At 36.9% G+C, this 21,875-nt stretch overlaps 1 protein-coding gene across 3 annotated transcripts in view; it reads right to left on the minus strand.

Moving 5' to 3' along the window:
• PCDH15 (protocadherin related 15) overlaps positions 1–21,875 on the minus strand; it is a 1,821,443-nt gene that overhangs the window by 66,883 nt on the left and 1,732,685 nt on the right. For all 3 annotated transcript variants that reach the window (XM_047702331.1, XM_047702329.1, XM_047702330.1), the window contains one exon: positions 1,827–2,042. In XM_047702331.1, the coding sequence (XP_047558287.1) occupies positions 1,827–2,042 (216 nt within the window). The remainder of the gene's footprint in view (positions 1–1,826; positions 2,043–21,875) is intronic.

The raw sequence follows: 21,875 nt of genomic DNA on the forward strand, positions 1-21,875 counted from the left end.
CTTACTGAATCCTGAAATGTTTTAAGGGATCCTTAGTGTTCCATGGACCGCACTTTGAGAGCTGCTAACATACACTGTAGTAGAGAAGCCATTCATCCACTGAATAGCCACTAAGTGCCCACGACACATCAGGAATTATTCTGGGCATTTGAGATACATCATGGAATAAAATCATAAAAAACAAACAAAAGAACTCTCCTCATGGAGTTTTTGCGGGGAAATATGAACATGAGTATGGTAAGTCCATTGTAAAGAGCAAACAGTAAAGAGGTGTGAACTGACACAGGGGCTGCATTGCTAAATGGGGCAGTTGGAGTAGGCTTCACCGTGAAATACAACCTTGCAAATATTTGGAAGAGATGAGGGAGCTCGTCAGGAACACATTTGGGGAAGAACATTTTAGACAGCAGCATTGCCAAGATCTCTAGAGCGAGGATGGGTCTGGCTGTTTGGAAAACAGCAAATTGGCCAATGTTAGCGGGTCTGAATGAGTTAGATGAAGAATAGCAGAATTGAGGTCACTGGAGGCCTTCTGACTACAGAAGGTCGTCTTCTGTAATGACTTAACTTCTCTGAAAGAACCTCTACATCAGTCTTATTTCTCCCCACATCTCCCTTCTCTTGACTGAAAGGATTTCCTATCTCACCTTAAAAAAATGTTTTAGTGGTAAGTTTTCCACATATATATGGTTCATAAATATATCTCATTATGATTACTTTGAAATAACTCTTCCTAAATGTATTTTGGGTAATTTTAAAGGTATACTTTCAAGTTTCTACACAATAGTTTAAAGAATCCAAATAAGAAACCCATAAACTTCACATTGCTCATGTACATATTACACAGATAATCTATATAGTTACATCTTACTTATGTTATTGCAGTATTTATTTTATCTTATTTATTTATTTGACAGAGTGAGCAAGCATGAGCAGGGAACCCAATGCGGGACCGGATCCCAGTAACCTGGGATCATGACCTGAGCTGAAGGCGGACGCTTTACCCAGCTGTGAAGATGAAGATCTAACAAGATAGAAACAGCAGAAGAAAAATTATACTGGATTCTGTATTCCTGTGACAAGCATTTCCAGTAATAATTGTAACTTATAATGTTTACTAGATTAATCAAAGTCCCAACAAGCCATGCTTCCAAGTTGGCATAAATCCCATAGGACAGAAGCTTTGGTGTTGAGTATCTTGAATAAACAGTAAGATCAAACTGCCCTTGGGAACACTCTACCACGGAGATGTGGTAGAGACAAAGAAAGAGAAGAGAAAAGTGGTATTCATGGCTGAAGTCAAATATAACTGAGTCAGCAATCATTGATGCCATCACTGGGGATCTTAGTAAAAGAAGGAAACTACATCTATTGGAACATAAATTTGCACCAAAGCATTTCCTTTTGTTTTCTTAATTACAAAAGGTCTAAAAAGGAATTTAAACAGTAATAAAAAATGTCATACATTTTAATTTCTGCAGCACAAAGCAGTGAAGCATTTTAAAATTTTAAGTAGATCCAGCCAATTCTATACTAAAAATGCGATCTACAGACCAAATGGAAATCCAGCACTTGTGGAATTGCTGTCACAGTCATACAGGAAAACATATTGGGATGTATTTCCCAATGTCAAAAAAATATACAGCCTTAAAGCTATACCTTTTATATCCTAAACTGTGGCTACTAGCAACCTGGAGGAAAATTGATCACATTTATATTCTAGAAAACCTATTTCGAATAAATGTAAAAGTTCCATGAGTTGGAGACATCGACCGCAGACTGGCAGGTGCACGTGCTTCCCCTAATCTGGAGGTCTATCTACTTACCAGGACATCTGCTTTGCCGCTCAGTCCCTGCCCATAGTTATCAGTTGCGATGACTTGGAACTTGAAGTAGGACCTTCTCATATTGTGAAAGAGCATAGCAGTTTTGATGAGCCCTGTATAGGTTTCCACCACAAATCCTTCTTTTCCCTCTTTAATGGGTGGAATGATGAGTCGGTATGCCATGGCGCTGTAATTGCCAGTATCTTTGTCTGTAGCCTAGAAGGGAAACAACACAGGGTATAAATAAGCAGTAAAAAACCACCAGTATTCAAGGGCTCATTGCTTTTATAAGACTGATGTTCTTTTGTAAGAACACAATACAACCCTCCTCAAAGTCTCTTGTTCTGGGTACCGTTCTATAGATTAACAGGCTTTGTGTCCATAGGGATGAATGGTTGTTATTAGAATAATAACTACCCAACTGTGAATACAAAGGACACAGACTCTGTTATAACAGAGTCCAACCTGGTGAATTAAGTGTTTTCACTGGCATGTCTGATGGGTTCAACTCTGAGCTGTGATCCAAATTGGTTTAAGGATGGGACTGATCGTTTATCTAGCCATTGTCTTGTGTAAGAGGCATAGCATGTGATAGTCATTTTGATCTAACCTATTTCTGGAAGGGGAAAGATAAAATAATCCACTGAAAGATCTCAAATGATAGTAAAAGTTCAGAGCTTTTAAGCAATAAATCTATAGCTGTATATCCTAATTAGTTAATGCCATGTCATAATTACAGAAGGTTAGAATACTAATCCAGGCTCCTTTTTATTCATTCTATATCCTAATTAACCAGATTTTTTCCTAGTTGTAAGTACTTATAATCTACATGTTAAGGTTTCTTAACATTTAGAATTTAAAAAGGGCAATAGTTGTTTAGAATGTTCTTGGTGGTGGGGTTTTCATTTTTGTTGCTGTTTTTGTTTTTTAAATGAAGCTGTGAGTATAATTTATTAGTCTGTCTGCATGGCTTCAACATCGGAGACTTTTCAGAATGCCAGTCTGAGAATTATTTCACAGTGGAATATTTGGAAGAGGAATGATGGATATGAGAGTCTCAGTGAATTTATATAAGGTTACATAGTCCTTATTCATGATACTAGATATGGAAGTTTAATATTATTATTTTCATTGTTTGGTTATTCTTATTTTTACCAAAGATATTATTAAATATCATGAATTAAGCATTTTTAAAAAGATTATATTTATTTATTTGAGAGAGAAAGAGAAGAAGAGTGATGTGAGGGGCAGAGGGAGAGGCAGACTCCCCCCTGAGGAGGGATCCTGACTCCAGACTTGATTCCAGGACCCCGAGATCATGACCTGAGCCTGAACCATAGGTAGACACTACACTGACTGAGCCACCCAGGCGTGCCATATCAAGCATTTCTGATTTCCCATTATAACACTAAGGATTCTATAAAACATCATCTTCTTTAATAAAAACTCTAAGAAACGTATTATTCCAATCACATAAATTAGTGCCATCCAACTGAACTTTCTGTGATAAAGGAAATGCTCTGTGTTATGTCCAACACAGAAGCTACCAGTCACATACAGCTACTCAGAACTCGAAATGAGGCTAATGGGAGTCAGAAATTAAAATCTGAATTCTAACTGAATTTCAATAGCCAACGGCTACATTTTAAGTGGTAAAGTTGGGATATAAATAATGATAATAGTAAATGACAGCAAATGTATATTAAGCTTTACCATGAGCTCTACTCTCCAGCTTCAAATTCTATATACGTGCTTAACCATGGAAAACATTTCAGGATAACTCTAACCACCTGGTAAACAAGGTAATTTAAAGTAAAAAACAGATATTTCACTTTGGGATAAAATATTTCTGGAATTTTCTAAGAAGTCAAAAATCTCGGCTTTAGACTAGAATGAGCTCTAGCTACTAGCTCATCTCTGTAGATGGTCTGTATGTTTCACAGAATGGCAGAGCTCAGTTTTGGCATTAGAGGGATAATAATTAGATTTTGGCACTAGAGGGACAGTAATTAGATTTCAACATTAGATCACATTATCACTAAAAGGAGAAGAAGAACAAAGAAAAAATAGTTATCAAAGTGTTTCCATTTACACTTTGAACTCAGGGTTTTTATTCATTTAATAAAGGACAGCATTAAAAAAAGCACATTTCCAACTAAAATTAAAATCAGAGTTTGAATCAAGTAATCAAAGACATTTCTTTCACATACTAGGAGGAAATTTGAGACTAATGCCAAATGGGTCAAAGATTTGGTTGAATACCATCCTTTAACTTACAATTAGCATGGGTGTTTCTACTGAAATAAATTTTTTACTGTTAATGAAATAATAGTGAGGTATAAGAAATGTGCACAAAAATGAACAAATCTTGAGTATACAGCTCAGTTTAATTTTGCAAACTATACACATCCATGTGGCTAGCCCCTGCATCAAGAAATAAAGCATTACCAACATCCCAGGATGTTCTCTATGTCCTTTCAGCCATACCCTCTCCCCAGGAAACCACTGCATTCATTTCTAAATAAATAAACTGGTTATGCCTACTTTTACTTTATTTTTTTTTAAAGATTTTATTTATTTATTTGACAGACAGAAATCACAAGCAGGAAGAGAGACAGGCAGAGAGAGAGAGGGGGAAACAGGCTCCCTGCTGAGCAGAGAGCCCGATTCGGGGCTGGATCCCAGGACCCTGGGATCATGACCTGAGCTGAAAGCAGAGGCTTTAACCCACTGAGCCACCCAGGCACCCCTGCCTACTTTTACTTTAAAGACTTTATTTGTCAGAGAGAGAGAGAGAGAGAGTACAAGCAAGTGGAGGGGCAGAAGGAAAGGGAGAAGCAGGCCTCCTCACTGAGCACAGAGCCCAGTCAATGCAAGACTGGGATCATGACCTGAGCCAAAGGCAGACGCTTAACTGACTGAGTCACCCAGGCATTCCTAGTTATGCCTATTTTTAAACTTTATGTTGATGGGATCACACCATATCTTTTCCTTTCTGTCTGAATTCTTTTACTCAATTAAGTGTTATGGGATTCTAAATCTTTGTATTTTTAAATTTTTATAGGCATTTTAAATCATTTTATTTCATCTATCCTATAATACCATGAGATACATATTATTATTCTGTATTTTTCCTGCAAAGCACCTGAGACTTAGCTATGCTTCACGATTTGAATTCTGGTCATTCCAATTCTAGAATCTAAGTCCAAATGGACACATCAACCCCTCTCCCCACTCCCAAGTATTTACAACCAACATTCTGGCCTGTGATTTTCTTCCTTTTTTCTTTTTTTAAAGATTTTACCTAATTGTTTGACAGAGAGGGAAAGAGCACAAGCAGGGGGAGGGGTAGAAGGAGAGGAGAGGAGAGGGAGACACAGACTCCCCAGTGAGTAGGGAGCCCATGTTTTACTTGATCCCAGGACCTCGGGATCATGACCCGAGCCAAAGGCAGAGAGATGCTTAACTGACTGAGGCACACAGGTACCCCCAGGCCTGTCTTTTTCAAAAAGTTTTTAAATTTTTATAATTTGAGTATAGTTGAGTATAGCTGATACACAATGTTAGGTTAGTTTCAAGCATACAACATAGTGATTCAATATCTCTGTACATCATGATATGCTCTGCACAAGTGTATGGACCATCTTTCACCATATAGTTCCACTGCAGTATCACTGATGACACTCCTTATCCCATGACTTCTTCATTCCATAACTAGAACCTCTGGCCCCCACTACCCTTCACCCATCTGCCCCACCTCCTCACCCGGGGCCCCTCTGGAAATCATCAGTTTGCTTTCTGTATTTATAGGTCTCATTCCGCTTTTTGTTTGTGTTGTTTTTTAGGTTCTACATCTGAGTGAAATCATTTGGTATTTGTCTGTCTCAGTCAAACAAACTTTTGTACTTTAAAATAAACTCCTGTACCACAACACAATCACATTTAGAGAAGAATGACAGTTGTAATAAAATCACCGTGATTGCTTGGTATATTTACGTTTCTTTGCACAGTTCTTACTGATGAACTTCCAATTTCAATAAACAAGGAATTTCACTTTCTAACATCCCTAGCTTACTAAATTAAGAGAACCACAAGGTAGCCATATTTTATATAATCTTAACAGGTTAAGGTGCATTTTAAAGCACACCTAGGCAGGAGGGAAGGAAGGTTTGAGAAACAGGTTGACTGAACTAAAGCCATTTTGGCTTTAGGCTGACCCTTAACCTAAAGTCAGGTCATATGTTTAAAAAAAAAAAAAAAAAAACAGTCAGGTGGCAAAAAGAATCAGAAGATCCAACTCATGGAAGATTACCAGATCCCACTCCCTCTGGCAGTAAAAGCCACAAAGGCCGGACATTCTTAAAATTATTCTCTGTGGGTAATTCCACAACCCCAATGATGAGGGAGCAGAAGGCTGGCTGAGAACAAAGCACATGGAGACACCTGCAAACTCCCACCATCCCCACCACTCCTGCGTGGGAAATGTGTGATATTCTTCCAGGAAGCTCCCAACTATCTTTATGTTAATGCCTTGCTAGAGGGATTAAACAATCTTAACTTGACAATGGCAAGACCTCCAGTATTTTGTAGCTCCTCTTTAGTATAGGAACGGGCTTTGGAAAACTTCCCTTTTCTTTACCTCCCCCAACTCCCAAGTATATAAATCAGCCATTCCTCACCCTTACAATGAAGCTCTTTCTGTCCAGAGATCCTGTCCCCATCCTTCAATAAAACCACCATTTTGAACCAAAGACATCTCAAGCATTCTTTCTTAGCCATTGGCTCCAGACCCCACCCCAATGAACCTCACTTGCCTTCCAAAACCACATCACCAAGACAATGAGAAAATGAACTGTAATATAGTAGTAAAGTCCAAAGTTAAAGAGTAAGCCCCTCCCTATAGGATTAGCTAATTAAAACAAACAAACAGGGGCGCCTGGGTGGCTCAGCGGGTTAAGCCGCTGCCTTCGGCTCAGGTCATGATCTCAGGGTCCTGGGATCGAGCCCCGCATCGGGCTCTCTGCTCAGCAGAAAATCTGCTTCCTCCTCTCTCTCTGCCTGCCTCTCTGCCTGCTTGTGATCTCTCTCTGTCAAATAAATTAATAAATAAATAATCTTTAAAAAAAATAAATAAAAGAATAAAACAAACAAACAAAACTTATAAAACCCTTCATTAGAGGCAAACAGGGGTCCTCTTCCCCATCTGGAAGGAGATGATGTGGGAAACAAAAGCAGAAGAAAAATTGTTAAATTTCCTTACTACCTAGAGCCCACTGACAAGTCCTTGAAACAGGCAGAGTGACCTTCCTCTAGGGACTCAGCTGCCTTAATGTTAATACTTTGCTAAGGGCAAAAGGCAATCCTAGTGTGACTTCCCCCCCCACACACACAACCCCTCCCAAGGATTTTTCATAGTACTTTGGGAGTAGATCATCAACAAATGAGATACAGGGTCTTAAAAAAATCATGTTTACTGGATATTTCCCCCCAAATATAAAACTGCTATCATATGTGCATTGCCAATAATGATTCCACTCTGAATTTCTTTGTTTTTTTTTTTTTTTAAGATTTTATTTATTTATTTGACAGAGAGAAATCACAAGTAGGCAGAGAGGCAGGCAGAGAGAGAGGAGGAAGCAGGCTCCCTGCTGAGCAGAAAGCCCGATGTGGGGCTCGAACCCAGGACCTGGGATCATGACCTGAGCCGAAGGCAGTGGCTTAACCCACTGAGCCACCCAGGCGCCCGTACTCTGAATTTCTTTGAATGGGCTTAATCCTCTTTGAATCTCAAAGATCTCATTTCAGAAAACAGGCACTGATGATGGTGCCAGGATCATTGACATTCTTTCAAATCTCCCCTCCTTCTCCCAAGTGCAGGTAGCTGAATATAGCAAGTCAAACACTGAATGATAAACATGTCAATAGACACAACACTTAGAAGCAACTTAAAGGATTTTCAAGTTCAATTTTGAATCTATTCAATTTTCAGCAAACACATGATTTAAGACAGAAACCTGTATAAAGGAGGTGACTGATCAATGTCAGGTATGAACATCAGAACTGTGCACTATGAACAACCAGATGTTCCTTTATGAAATTAACTAAAAGAGATGATATATTTAAATATACACCAAAAATGCTGATAACAAAATTAAGAACACAATTTTAAATCTGGTTACAGATGTGAAAAGTGAGTGTTTCAGCACAGAGTGTACTGTAACTGCTTCCTAGTTTTAATAATTTTAAATTCACTTGTTTTTTTGTGTTGTGTTTTAGAGACATACTCAAAAATTGGGTATGATTCAAAAAATATATATAATCACTCAGAATTTCAGCTTTCCTTATTTGTAAAATGAAAAATAATATATTGGTCAACAGCATTATTTTCAAGAAAAAAAAAATATATATGTGAAATATAGCTAAGTATACTATAACTATTATAATTTGTAACCATAATATTCCAAAATTTCAATTTTTATATCTAATGATATTTACCAATAATATGCAATTTAAAGCACAAAATTAATTTAAACTTATATACTCCAGGCACATTATCAAAAGATTATAACTTCCTTTCTCTTTAAGATTTTATTTATTTATTTGACAGAGAGAGAGAGAGCACAAGCAGGGGAGAAGCAAAAGGAGAGGGAGAAGCAGGCTCCCCACTGAGCAGCGAGCCCAATGAGGGGTTTGATCCCGGGATTCCAGGATGACCTGAGCCAAAGGCAGAAGCTTAACCCACTGAGCCACCCAATTGCCCCAAATTGTTAACTTCCTTAAAATAATCCGTTAAACAGTTTTTTCAAGATGCATGTACTTTGCTCTCCCCTTTCTGTTTTCTTTTCCACTTCTCTTTATTGCTACCAGACCATCTGAGTCAAGCTTGCAAAACCTCTTCCTCAACTGAAATCCATGCATTTATATGCAGTACATGCTCTACACTCCCTTGTTGCTGAATATAATGAAGCCTCTATTTTGATGTTCTCCTCCTCTATGAATTTCAGTGTTCCTGAAGATGACACAATCAACAACCCACATTCAAATTCTTAGGCCTGAATAACTGCCATTGATCTTTGACCTGCTTCACCACATCGATTCTATCCCATAACCACACGCTCATCTTCTGACTTATGGATACTCCCTCTAAGGAAACGCTCCAACTCTGGAAGTGTAAGCTTCTAATGTATACATTTCCGACTGCAAGGTCCCATCACTTTCTTATTCAGGTGAAGATCTCTTTGCTACCAGAGAATTTTCAGTCCCACAAATGCCCTCTCTGTTCTCATTACTTCGGAGCTATGCCCTTTCTATCCTCATCATGGATGTCACAGTGGTCACACTGCTCTCACTATTTTGTCCTTCCACAACACCTGGAACTTTCTCCTTTAGAGCCAACGTAACTGTCAACTGGGGACTGAGGAATGATGAAGGAGAGAGTCCAGCAGACTGGTGCCTCACACAGTACCTCAGGACATCTTTCCTGCCGAGTACGTTTTATTGTTATTGTTTTATTGTTATTAAATTTTATAAGTCAAGGAACAAAGGCACAGAGAGATTAGTCACTTTCTCATCCTCACAAAGATTGCTGATAGCACAGATGGGGAGGTCTTGCTCTGAAACCTATACTGAAACTGTTATACTCAATATGTCACACTAAGTACCAGGACTGGGACTCCAGGGAACACAACAGTAAGAGCCGTAAAAAGATCCCAAGAACTCCTCCTAGACAGGTCATGGAAATGGAGAGAAAAAAATATGCAACCCAAAAACTAAGTGAAGGCAGAAATACAAACCTTCATGCTGATGGTAGTTCCACTTAGAGGGCACTTTGCTGATCTAGGTGAAACTCAAGAGTCTATCTATGAGGTTGTGAGTGGCTCAGAGAATGGGAATCAAGACCCAAGCCCCCCTTGTGGAAATGAGTCTAGTAAGATTACCTTTCCCAGAATGATCACTTCTCATTTTAAGAGCAGTTGGGAAATTCATCTCTCCTTTCCAGCCACCATTGCTACCACCACGCTAGAACTACAAACCAAACCACTGGCTTAAACTTTGATGCTGAGTGCAATGGGGGAAATATTTCCTTGGGAATTAGTCCAACCAACACAAGCCCTCATCATAGTCTGTAGTCTTTATTCACACACTATCAATTGCTCAGTTCTAGGAGAAATCATAATATTTTGAATTTCTGACTTTGTAAATCCAGTGGTTCTAAATTCTACCTGAATGAACAGAAAAACCACAGCTGAGAATTTGAGAAAAGTGATCTTTAACTGCTAATAGCCTAGCTTCCTCACAGAAGTTGGTGCTTTTTCAAAACAGTCCCCTCTAACCTATGCTTCAAATAATTCTAACAATTAAGTTCCAAGAAAACTAAAAAGAGTAAAAATAATCCTCAAAATGAATAAGCACCAAAATATTATAAGAAAGAGCTTGTTGAAAAAAAGCAAAGTCATACCCACAAATGGAATTAGCAGGCACAGAGAATAAAGTGAAGATGTTCAATGTTTCAGTAAATAGAGTCTTAAAGAAAAAAGAATGAGAAACATTGAAAATAAATAAAAAGAAACTTTTAGAAATGATGAAATAATAATTGAAATGAAAAACCCAGAGATGAAGCTGTTAGCAACCTAGGTGTCGCTGATGAGAGAATTAGTGAACTGAATGATAGAGACAGAAAAAAGTGATGCAGAATGCCCTACAAAGTGACAAAGACCAAAAATCTAAAAGCAAGTTTGAGACAAAGCATTGAGAGTGATCAAATTTAGCAAACATCTAATCAGAGAGTCAAGAAGAGAGGACAGAATTTTCCAGGACTGATAAAGACAGCTATCGACAGATTTAAGAAGCCCAATAACCTACCAACAGAATAAATACAAAGTGATCTACCCAGAACATGCAACACCCCACCCCCAACAGAAAGGGGAGTCATAGGAGGTCTTAGCACACTCAGAGTGGCATGGAAAGGCGCCCATGGAAAGTTCTAAATTGTGTACCTTAAGTGAAGGGTGAGTGATTCCAGTGGAAGACCTAAGATTTAGGAGAATGTGAAAAAGCAAAGAAAGTATTAGGTGGCTGAATAACTCTCTACAACACAATAATTGTTTTGTTGTGTGTGGCAAAAAAAAAAAAAAAAAAAAAGTAAAATATCCAAAAGCAATAATATATAAAATTCAATGGGGGGATTTAATTTAAATATCCTAAGATTCTAAATAATATTCAGGATGGAAGGTATATTGGCATTTTAAAGTACATGTATTTTAAAGTTTCTAAGGTAACCCTTATTAAATAAAATAGAGTACATAACTTTACAAATACACAAAGGATACATGCATGGGGCAAGGAAAAATTATCCATCCAAAAGAAAACAAAAAGGAGAGAAAAAATATAGAAAACTGAGAAAAACTAAACAGGATAAGGGAAAGCCAAAACAAAATGATAGAAGGTAAAATCTATTATATCTGCAATTAGAACAAATGTAATTCAATCTTCTACTTAAAAGACCAGGTTAATCACACTGGAAAGAATAAACTCTACTCCAATGTACAATATATCAACCCTAAAAGAAGAAAGTGATTGGAAACATAAGTCAACATTCATTTATATTTTAATGTAGAACACATTTAATTTCATATAGAAATTTACCCTTCTGGATTTTGGGGAGAAGTGGAAAAAGAACTGGTATTTTAAAATTAGCTAACAATCTTAGAAGTCAGTCTTGATGCATTCTGTGAAACTAGGAATGTGTTTGAAAGGAAATTATTTGCCAAAGATTTCACTAATGAACTTAGGTGTGAATAAAGCAAAACAGCAAAGCATTTTTTTAAATAAATAAACTATTATGAATATTTCCTAAAAATGGGGGAAATTCCTAATGATATTCTAAAAAAGGGAAAAATAAGTAAAATTTACAAATTAATTGCATCATTTTTAGGTAGCAATAAGGTAACATCTAAACAAGCTTGGTTAAACTAACACCTAAAAATGAAAACTGCTCATCAAGAAAACTGTAACTGAATCAAATTTGCTAAAGAATCAATGTCACTTTACTATTTTCATCAGCTTCTTTAAAATCAAAAATGTAACCCTGGGCTCCGGGCAGTCATTATTATCTGGAAGAGGGAACCCTTGAAGATTTGATTTGCAGACTTCAGGGAGTTTCTGTTAGTGAGCAAAATCTGGGAAGTTATGTCTAGAGTTGTTTTAAAAGAATGAAAATCAGAAATGAATGTCGTAATTACACCTGCTGTAATTATATTTCTAAATGAAAGCTAAGACACAGGAAACCACTCATGCATTTCTAAGACCACATCTGGAAATCTTAATGCACACAGGTGCCCAATATTAAGAGAAAATCACCAAATAATTGCCTTTATCATACAGGGGTGTAGGTGAGCCCATTAATTTTGTAGCAGCCTAAGTAACTGCTCCCCTCTGTTGCCTAAATGAATACTATAAATACAGAAATATTAGTGGAATAATTAGCGATGTCCTAAGAACTTCCAAAGCCCATTAAAGTCCAATAATGCTAACTTTTAACTTCAACTTTTCAATTAGATCCCATTTTAACATTTAACAGCGCCAAAGGCTCACTTTTCCTGAAATAGGTGGAGGTATTTTAGAATGTCAAGGTAAAAATACTCAAATCCTACATTTTCATCTACTAAGGTCAGTATGTCAAGCTGTATTTGCAGGGGGCAAAAAGAACATCTGCTATAGATCTCTTCAACTTCTTAAACTTGGCTCTTGTATTTGTAGGAACTACAAAGAAACCTTCATTTTAAAGCACTTAAAAACAATACATTTGTCCAACATATGATAAAATATGAACGAGAAAATGAAAATGTCAGGTAGACTGGTCTATTTAAAAGGCTATTCAAGACCTATGCAAAAGGAAAAAGAAAAACCTAGAAAAAAAGAGGAGAGACATTTTAAATAAATAAGAAAGCTTAGTGTTTCATTTATCAGGATGTCAAAAAAGTGATCACAGTCCAATAATTCATAATTTCAATATGTACACTGTTTGTACAGTTAAGTAAAAGTCTAACTTAATTCAGAGGTATTCTAATGAGTAAAATACAGTTTATTGCAGAAATGATGTTTAATAATGGTATGTTGACAAGTGCAACACTGTTTGAATTACAAAGACCTTTCCAGGAGTTTTACTATTGTTTTATTATAGTTAGAATTTGGCAAGGTTTACTCTTAAAGAGTGGTGCCAAATATCATGAGATAATACTCGTTTGAAAAATTAAAGAAAGAAACCAAAGAAAAGGAAACTCTTCCTTTTATCATTTTTACAGTTATATACTGAAATACGTTTTATTACAGAAGGCATGAGATTCAAACATTGGAAAGACTTGCATTTATGTGATAACCTCAACATTTTTTTAAGTGCTATTTTCCTTTCCTTGTAAATTCTCTGGAAAATAAATATTACCTCAAAAAATTGTTTTGTTCTTTTCCTCACTATTGCTACTATCATGACTGACCATATATCCCTCAATGATGCTTTGGAATGAACTCTGAAACATCTGCTCTATCTTTTCATGCATGTACAAAAGCAAGAAATTGTACTTCAACAGAAGCCATAAGAACCAAAAACACATGTACAATCTGAGCCTTCTTTTTGAGAGAGGAAAACTACCTTTAATGTTGATTCTGAATCCCAAAATGTTCAGGATTTTTAAGGAACACTAACTTATTGAAATGTTTAAGAAATCTGTGCCTTTGCAGTAATTCTGTTCTTACAAATCAAATCCTTCAGCATCCAAAGCAAATTAAATGACACACTCATTATTTCTAACCCGGTTTTCTTCTTCAATTACATTAAATCCAGTCAATTCAAACCAAATACTTCTCAGTCTTCCCTTTACCCCGCTCTAGTCCCTCTCCAGGCTACCATGCTTGTCCCTCTGGCTCTAGTCCCCCTGCCCGGTGCACTCCATGCCCCCCTACACAGGACCTGAGCCAAGTATCTCAGCATCACTCATCTCCACCCCAGCTTCCTGAATTCCCGTCTGTCATCAAGCCTTCTTTCCATGTTGGACGTGGGTAATACTCCTCAGCTCAGAGACTATCTATCCAGCAGATGCTGCCCAACGCAGGCTCTGCATCTTTTTTCACTCCAGCAACAGATAAAAGCAAACGAGAACCCCCAAGTGCCAGAGGAGGGACATTCACACAAGTCCGTGAAATATTCATTTTGATTCCAGTTTTCCATTCCAACTTCTTAACCTACATTTAATTCTACTTATATTCCCCCCAAACAATATTACCTAGCATCTTTCCTGAATGATCTATGCTGTTTTAGGATTCCAATCCTTTGCTTACACAGTTTCTTCTAATTTAAAAAGTATCTTGTGTGCTAGGCCAGATGATGTTCCCTCCTGGACTGTATTTGGGGGCACATGCACACACGCACAAAGAATATAAATAGTATTGAGCAACACAGTCAACCCTCAGCTTAAATGACTAGTTTCCTGACTCCCCTAGGTGCAATGTTCTTTCCACCTGTGTGTTCCTCGTACTGTATCTTATGTATTTTTTACTATAGCATTTACCTTGGCATATTATAATATGTATGTGTCTCCGTTACATATAGAATTTGTTTCTTAATTTTCTTATTCTTATATATATTTTGTGTCTCTTGGTTTCCAGATTGATTACTCAAATCTACTTAAAAAATGAGAATTAAAATTTAAACTAGGATATATAACATGATTTAAAAAAAAATGCTCTTGAATACAAACATGTTTTTAAGCTTACTTTCGTTCCCATCACTAGAATAGTTAAGACAGGGTATCCTTCATGTGTTGAATAATTTGGACCACCTTGCTTCATACAAAGATTTATATATCTTTTCATGTAAACATCCTCATATGTATTTTTATAATTTTAAAACAGAGTTAATGTTAAAAGAAAAAATAATGGCATTTTCATTACTGCAGAAAGGTTTAGAATATGAATAATGTATAAGAAGCCTATTTATTCTTCAATTATTAAGTTTAAGAGAAAATCAGGGGAACTGGATAGCAGGACATTTGCAAATTAAATCCAAATGTTGAATCCTCTTTGCATTCTCTCTGATGATGTTTGATTGCCCATCTAAGAAGAAAACAACAGGCACAAACAAAAACCTTTACTACAAAAAGACAAGCCTTTATCATCACTTTTTTAAAGGGTATGTCAAAGGAAAATAGAATTCAATTTATAAACTTTTTACTTTGGAAAATAAATGGAGAACTTTCAAAAATATATTGAATACAAAGTACTAGGAGGGAACTAATGATTAGTAAAAGAAAAGCCTTAAGGGCCATTAAAGTGACACTAATTATAAAGAAGTCTGTATTTACAGATTGGAATGGTGCTATTTACACATGGCACAATAAAATCTGTCTCCTTGAATATATATGAATTGCAACATTTTAATATAAACAACACAACACATTCAACAAAAAAAGTTGCTCTCTGCAATGTCCCTCACTTAAATTGGAGGTATTTTAGAAACATTCCTTCTCTATATATGCATATATACACAATACACATATACGTGTAAATACATATATACACATATACTTATTTTTTCGTTTTTATAACAGTATTTTATGTTGTACATCTAACAAGTTAGCTAAGTTAGCTAAGAAGAAACAGCTGTAACAAACTAAAATTCCTGCTACTATTATTTTTTGTTGGATGAAATTCTCAAAAGAATTGTTCCCAAAACAATATGCTATAAAGTGGAGTGGCCAACATTACAATTCTGTCTTAAGAAAATATGATAAAATATTAGCATTGCCAATTGCTGATTTTTAGAAATATTTTTATTTTTCTATTTTTTATTTTTAATTTATTCTTAATTTTATTTATTTATTTGTCAGAGAGAGAGAGCACAAGCAGAGGGAGCAGCAGGCAGAAGGAGAAGCAGCCTCCCTGCTAAGCAGGGAGCCCAATGTGAGACTCGATCCCAGGAGCCCAGGATCGTGACCTGATCTAAAGTCAGAGGCTTAACCAACTGAGCCACCCAGGCATCCCCAATATTTTTATATTTTGAGAAGCACAGATGGGGCTGTAATAATTTATGAATCCGTTTTCGCAAAATTGGTTACATACTTTTATCACTATTTTTTTCCTTTTAAAAAATACCTAAATCATTCTTTTTTAATTCCTAAATCATTTTCATCTAACTATTCTTGCTCTGTGTTATTTATAAAGATGAAAAGTTATAGCAACCTAAGTGGCCAACCGTTTTTTGTAATGTGTCTTTATAATAAAGTATTTGACTACTTCTTGCTTATTACAGAAATATCAGGAAATAAATATTGGCAGAGAAATATTAAAAAAACAATAATTGTATCGATTTATAGCCATTATTCATGTTTATATAGGACCTTTTATATTTACTATATATACATATATACATATCTTTTTTCTTCTGTAACCAGGATCATAAAATCTGTATGATTTTATAACCTATTATTTTTAGTTATTAACTAGTCATATAAAATTTTTATTTATTTCAACAAAATGTATATTATAATAGTAAGAGTAGGGTTTAAAAATTGTAATAAACAAGTAATACCATTTTAAAAAACAGACATTTTTAAAGGATAGATAAAATTTATAAATTGTTGTAAAACCAGCCCACAGAACACAAGCATTATCAAGGCTCTAAAGATAGTTACTAGATTCTATACCTTGGCTATTATAAATAATGTTTCAATAAACAAAATGTGCCTGTATTTTTTTTGAATTAGTGCTTTTGTTTTCTTTGTGTAAATATCCAATCGTTAGGGTAGTTCTATTCTTCTTTTTTAATAATTCTTTTTTTTTTTTTTAGTGTAGTTCTATTTTTATTTTTTAAGGAGCCTCCATTTGTTTTCCAGAATGGCTGTACCAGTTTGCATTCCCACCAACAGTGCACGAGGGTTGCTTTTTCTATGCATTGTCGCCAACACTTGTCATTTCTTGTCTTTTTTATTTTAGCCATCCTGGTGTGAGCTGGTTATCTCCTTGTGGTTTTGATTTGCATTTCCCTGATGATGAGTGATGTCTAGCATCTTTTCATGAATCTGTTGACCACCCATCTATGTGTTGATAGACAAACGGATAAGGAAGATGTGATATCTGAGAGGGTCAGTGTGGGTGTGCTCTGCCTGTGGGAGGTTGTGCTGTTCAAAGGAGTTTGCAGAGGGGGAGTCTGTGTGTCCTGGACCACCCAGTGGGGAGCAGACTGAGGCTCCTCTGAGATGGAGGGCTGGGTGCAGTTTGCTTTCCACTAAACCTCAGAAAAGCTGCAAAAAGCCACCAAAGAACAAAAACCTCCGGAGACCAAAAGCCTGAAAAACTGGTTTCCAGGGTACCTGCGTGGCTCAGTGGGTTAAGCCTCTGCCTTTGGCTCAGGTCATGATCTCAGGGTCCTGGAATCAAGTCCCACATCGTGCTCTCTGCTCAGTGGGGAGCCTGCTTCCCCCTCTCGCTCTGCCTGACTCCACCTACTTATGATCTCTGTCTGTTGAATAAATAAAAAAAATCTTAAAAAAACAAAACAAAAAAATCCACAACAGTTTCCACAGAACCCAGCCCCTTGATAGAGGGCAGGGTGACTGAACCCAAGATCGACTGACTGAAAAACAACAGGGCAGGCCCCTCCTCCAAAAGACAAGCCAAACAAACAAGAGGCAAGCACCACAGGGTCCCCATAAACCTGTGAAACCCCAACATCAATGAAAACAATATATTAAGCTCCCAGTATTGCCCCAAATTTCATAGATACAACTTTTCTTCTTTTTTTAAAATTTGTTTTCATGATTCTTGTTTTTTTTTTTACCTACCTACCATTACAAATAGATATATTTTTTAAAGATTTTATTTATTTTTCTGACAGAAGAGAGTATCACAAGTAGGCAGAGAGGCGGGCAGAGAAAGTGGGGGAAACAGGCTCCTCGCTGAGCAGAGACCCGATGTCAGGCTTGATCCCAGGACCCTGAGATCATGACCTGAGCCAAAGGCAGAGGCTTAACCCACTGAGCCACCCAGGTGCCCCACAACTAGGTATTTAATACAACATATTCTATAATAACTTTTAAAATTGAACTTTTTTCATACATATACCTTTGTTTATTTTTTTTTAAATATATAAACATAAGCTTCAAAGTAGTCCTTTTTCCCTGTTCAATACTACCCATATATATAAACCAGTTTTAATTTCCCTGTATCTCTGGAAAGTTGAGTCCTTTAACAAAGAATATCAAGATACACCCAGGAAGAACCAAAATAACCTTCCTCACCCACATCGAGGATTTATAACCACACACCCATCTTATTCTTCTGTCAGTGTTTCTGTTTATTTCTTTTTGTTCTGGTACTATATAAACCTTCTTCTTGGGGTTCATTTTCTTTTCTTTTTTTTTTTTTTTTTCTTTTACTTTTGTCACTATTTTTATTTGTTCGTTTTTGTTTTTGTACCTTATAAATCTTACTTTGGGGGCTCATTTTAGCTCGGTTTTTTCTTTATCTTTTTCTTTTTTCTATTTGGTGGTGACTTCCGATTGCACTGAAACTTTCCAGGGTGCACCTTGCTTGAACTGTGGTTGATATATTCAGCTATACATCCCCTCAACCACCTCTCACCAAAATGACCAGGAGGAGGAACACCCAAAAGAGGAAAAATTCAGAGACTGTGACCTCTGTCACAGAACTATTGGATATGGACATAAATAATAAGTTGGAGAAGACCATTAGTGACAACACAGAATCTCTAAGGCAGAAGTGAGAGCTGACCTGGCAGAAGTTAAAAATGCTATCAATGAGATCTAATTTAATCTAAATACTCCAACAGCTAGGGTAACCCGAGGCAGAAGATCAAATAAGTGATAAACTGATAGAAAAAGAACAATCAGGAGGAGACCTGGAACAAACAGCTTAGAAACCACAAAAACAGAATTAGGGAAATAAATGACACCATGAAATTTTCCAGTGTCAGAATTATTGTGATCCCTGAGGGGGCAGAGAAAGAGAGAGAGGTCTAGAAGATACAGGTGAACAAATCCTAGATGAAAATTTCCCTCATCTGGGGAATGAAACAAGTGTTTGTGTCCTAGAGGTAGAGAGGATTACCACCCCTCCCCAGGTCAACGAGAGTAAAAAGACCACCAGGCACATGGCTGTGAAATTCATGAGTCGTAAATTCAGAAACGATATCTTAAGGGCAGCTGGGGGAGGAGATTCCTTACGTATAGAGGGAGGACCATCAGAATAACGTCAGACCTTTCTACAGAAACTTGGCAAGCCAGAAAGGGCTAGCAAGACATATTCAGGGCACTAAATGAGAAGAACATGCAGCCAAGAATACTTCATCCACCAAGGCTGACATTCAGAATGGAGAGATAAAGAGCTTCCAAGACCAGCAAGGTTTAAAAGATTATGTGGTCACCAAGCTGGCACTACAAGAAATATTAAGGGGGAGGGTCCTATAAAAGAAGAAAGAACCCAAGAGTGACATAGAATAGAAAGTTACAGAGACAATCTATAGAAATAAGGACGTCACAGGCAACAAGATGTCAATAAAAAGTTATCTCTCAATAATCACTCTCAACATGAAGGGCCTAAATGTTCCCATAAAATGGCTCAGGGTTGCAGATTGGATAAAAATGACAGGACCTGTTCATATGCTGTCTACAAGAGACCCATTTGGAACCTAAAGATACATCCAGACTGAGGCACCTGAGTGGCGCAATTGTTAAGTGTCTGCCTTCAGCTCAGGTCATGATCTCAGGTTCCTGGGATTGAGCCCTATGTCAGGCTGCATGCTCAGCGAGAAGCCTGCTTCTCCCTCTCCTTCTGCCCCTGCTTGTGTTCCCTCTCTCTCTGTGTCTCTGTCAAATAAATAAATAAAATCTTTTAATTTATGTATGTATTTATGTATTTATTTAAATTTTTTAAAAGATTTTATTTCTTTATTTGAGAGAGAGAGAGAGAATGAGAGAGAGAGCATGAGAAGGGGGAGGGTCAGAGGGAGTAGCAGACTCCCTACCGAGCAGGCAGCCTACTTTGGGACTCGATCCTGGGACTCCAGGATCATGACCTGAGCCAAAGGCAGTCATTTAACCAACTGAGCCACCCAGGTGCCCCTATAAATAAATAACATCTTAAAAAAAAATAAAAAAGATACATCCAGACTGAAAGTGAAGGGATGGAGAAACATCTTTCATGCTAACAGGCCTCAAAAGAAAGCTGGTGTAACAATTCTCATATCAGATAAATTAGATTTTAAACTAAAGACTGTAGTCAGAGATAAAGAAGGGCACTACATCATTCTTAAAGGGTCTATCCACCAAGAAGATCTAACAATTGTAAATATTTAAGCCCCCAGTATGGGAGTAGACACCTACAAAAGCCAACTGTTAATCAAAATAAAGAGTCATACTGATAAGAATACATTAATTGTAGGGGATCTTAACACACCACTCTCGGTAATAAACAGATTATCTAAGCAGAAATCAACAAAGAAACAAGAGCTCTGATGACACATTGGACCAGATGAACTTCATAGATATATATAGTACATTCCACCCTAAAACATCAGAATACTGATTCTTCTGGAGCACACATGGAACTTTCTCCAGAATAGACCATATACTGGGTCACAAATCAGAAATCAACTGATATCAAAAGATTATCCCCTACATATTCTCAGACCACAATGCTTTCAAACTGAAACTCAATCACAAGAAAAAGTTTGGAAGGAATTAAAACACTTGGAAGCTAAAGACCACCTTGTTTAAGAAATGTTTGGATCAATCAGAAAATCAAAGAAGAACTTAAACAATTCATAGGAACCAATGAGAATGAAGACACATTGGTCCAAAACCTATGGGATATGGCATATGTGGTCCTAAGGGGGAAGTACATAGCCATCCAAGGCTCCCTCAAAAAACTGAAAAATCCAGAATACACCAGCTCTCCTTACACCTTAAGAACTGGAAAATCAATAACAAATTAAGCCAACCCCACACACAAGAAGGGAAATAATCAAGATTAGAGCAGAGGTCAATGAGATAGAAACTAGAGATACAGTAGAACACATTAATGAAACTGGAAGCTGGTTCTTTGAAAGAATTAAAGAGACCAATAAACCACTGGCCAAACTAATCCAAAAATTATGAATGAAAGGGGAGAGATCACGACTAACACCAAGGAAAGAGAAGCAATCATCAGAATTATTATCAATAGTTATATGCTAATAAGATAAGCAACCTAGAAGAAATGGATATGCATTCCTGGAAACCTATAAACTTCCAAACTGAATCAGGAAGAAATTGACATCCAAATAGACCAATATCCGGTAACAAGATTGAAGCTTGATCAAAAACCTCCCAAAAAACAAGAGCCCAGGACCTGATGGATTCCCTGGAGAATTCTGCCAAACATTCAAAGAAGAAATAATACCTATTCTCCTGAAGCTGTTTCAAAAAATAGAAACAGAAGGAAAACTCCCAGACTCTTTCTATGAAGCCAGCATTATTCTGCTCCCCAAACCAGGCAAAGACCTCATCAAAAAGGAGAATTTCAGACCAATATCCCTGATGAGTATGGATGCCAGGATTCTCAACCAGATCCTAGCTAATAGGATCCAACAGTACATTAAAAAGATTATCCACCATGACCAGGTGGGATTTACCCCTGGGATACAAGGGTGGTTCAACATTTGCAAATCAGTCAATGTGACAGAACAAATCAATAAGAGAAGACAGAAGAACCACATGGTCATCTCAATTGATGCACAAAAAGCATTTGACAAGATACAGTATCCATTCCTGATTAAAACACTTCAAAGTATAGGGATAGAGGTAACATTCCTCAATTTCATATCATCCATGTATGAAAAACCCACAGCGAATATCATTCTCAACTGGGAAAAGCTGACAGTCTTTCCTTTGAGATCAGGAACATGACAAGGATGCCCATTCTCGCCACTGTTGTTCAACATAGTACTAGAAATCTTGGCAACAGCAATCACACAACAAAAAGAAATAAAAGGTATTCAAG

The sequence above is a fragment of the Lutra lutra genome, chromosome 14, assembly GCF_902655055.1.
Source record: "Lutra lutra chromosome 14, mLutLut1.2, whole genome shotgun sequence".
NCBI classification, from domain to species: Eukaryota; Metazoa; Chordata; class Mammalia; order Carnivora; family Mustelidae; genus Lutra; species Lutra lutra.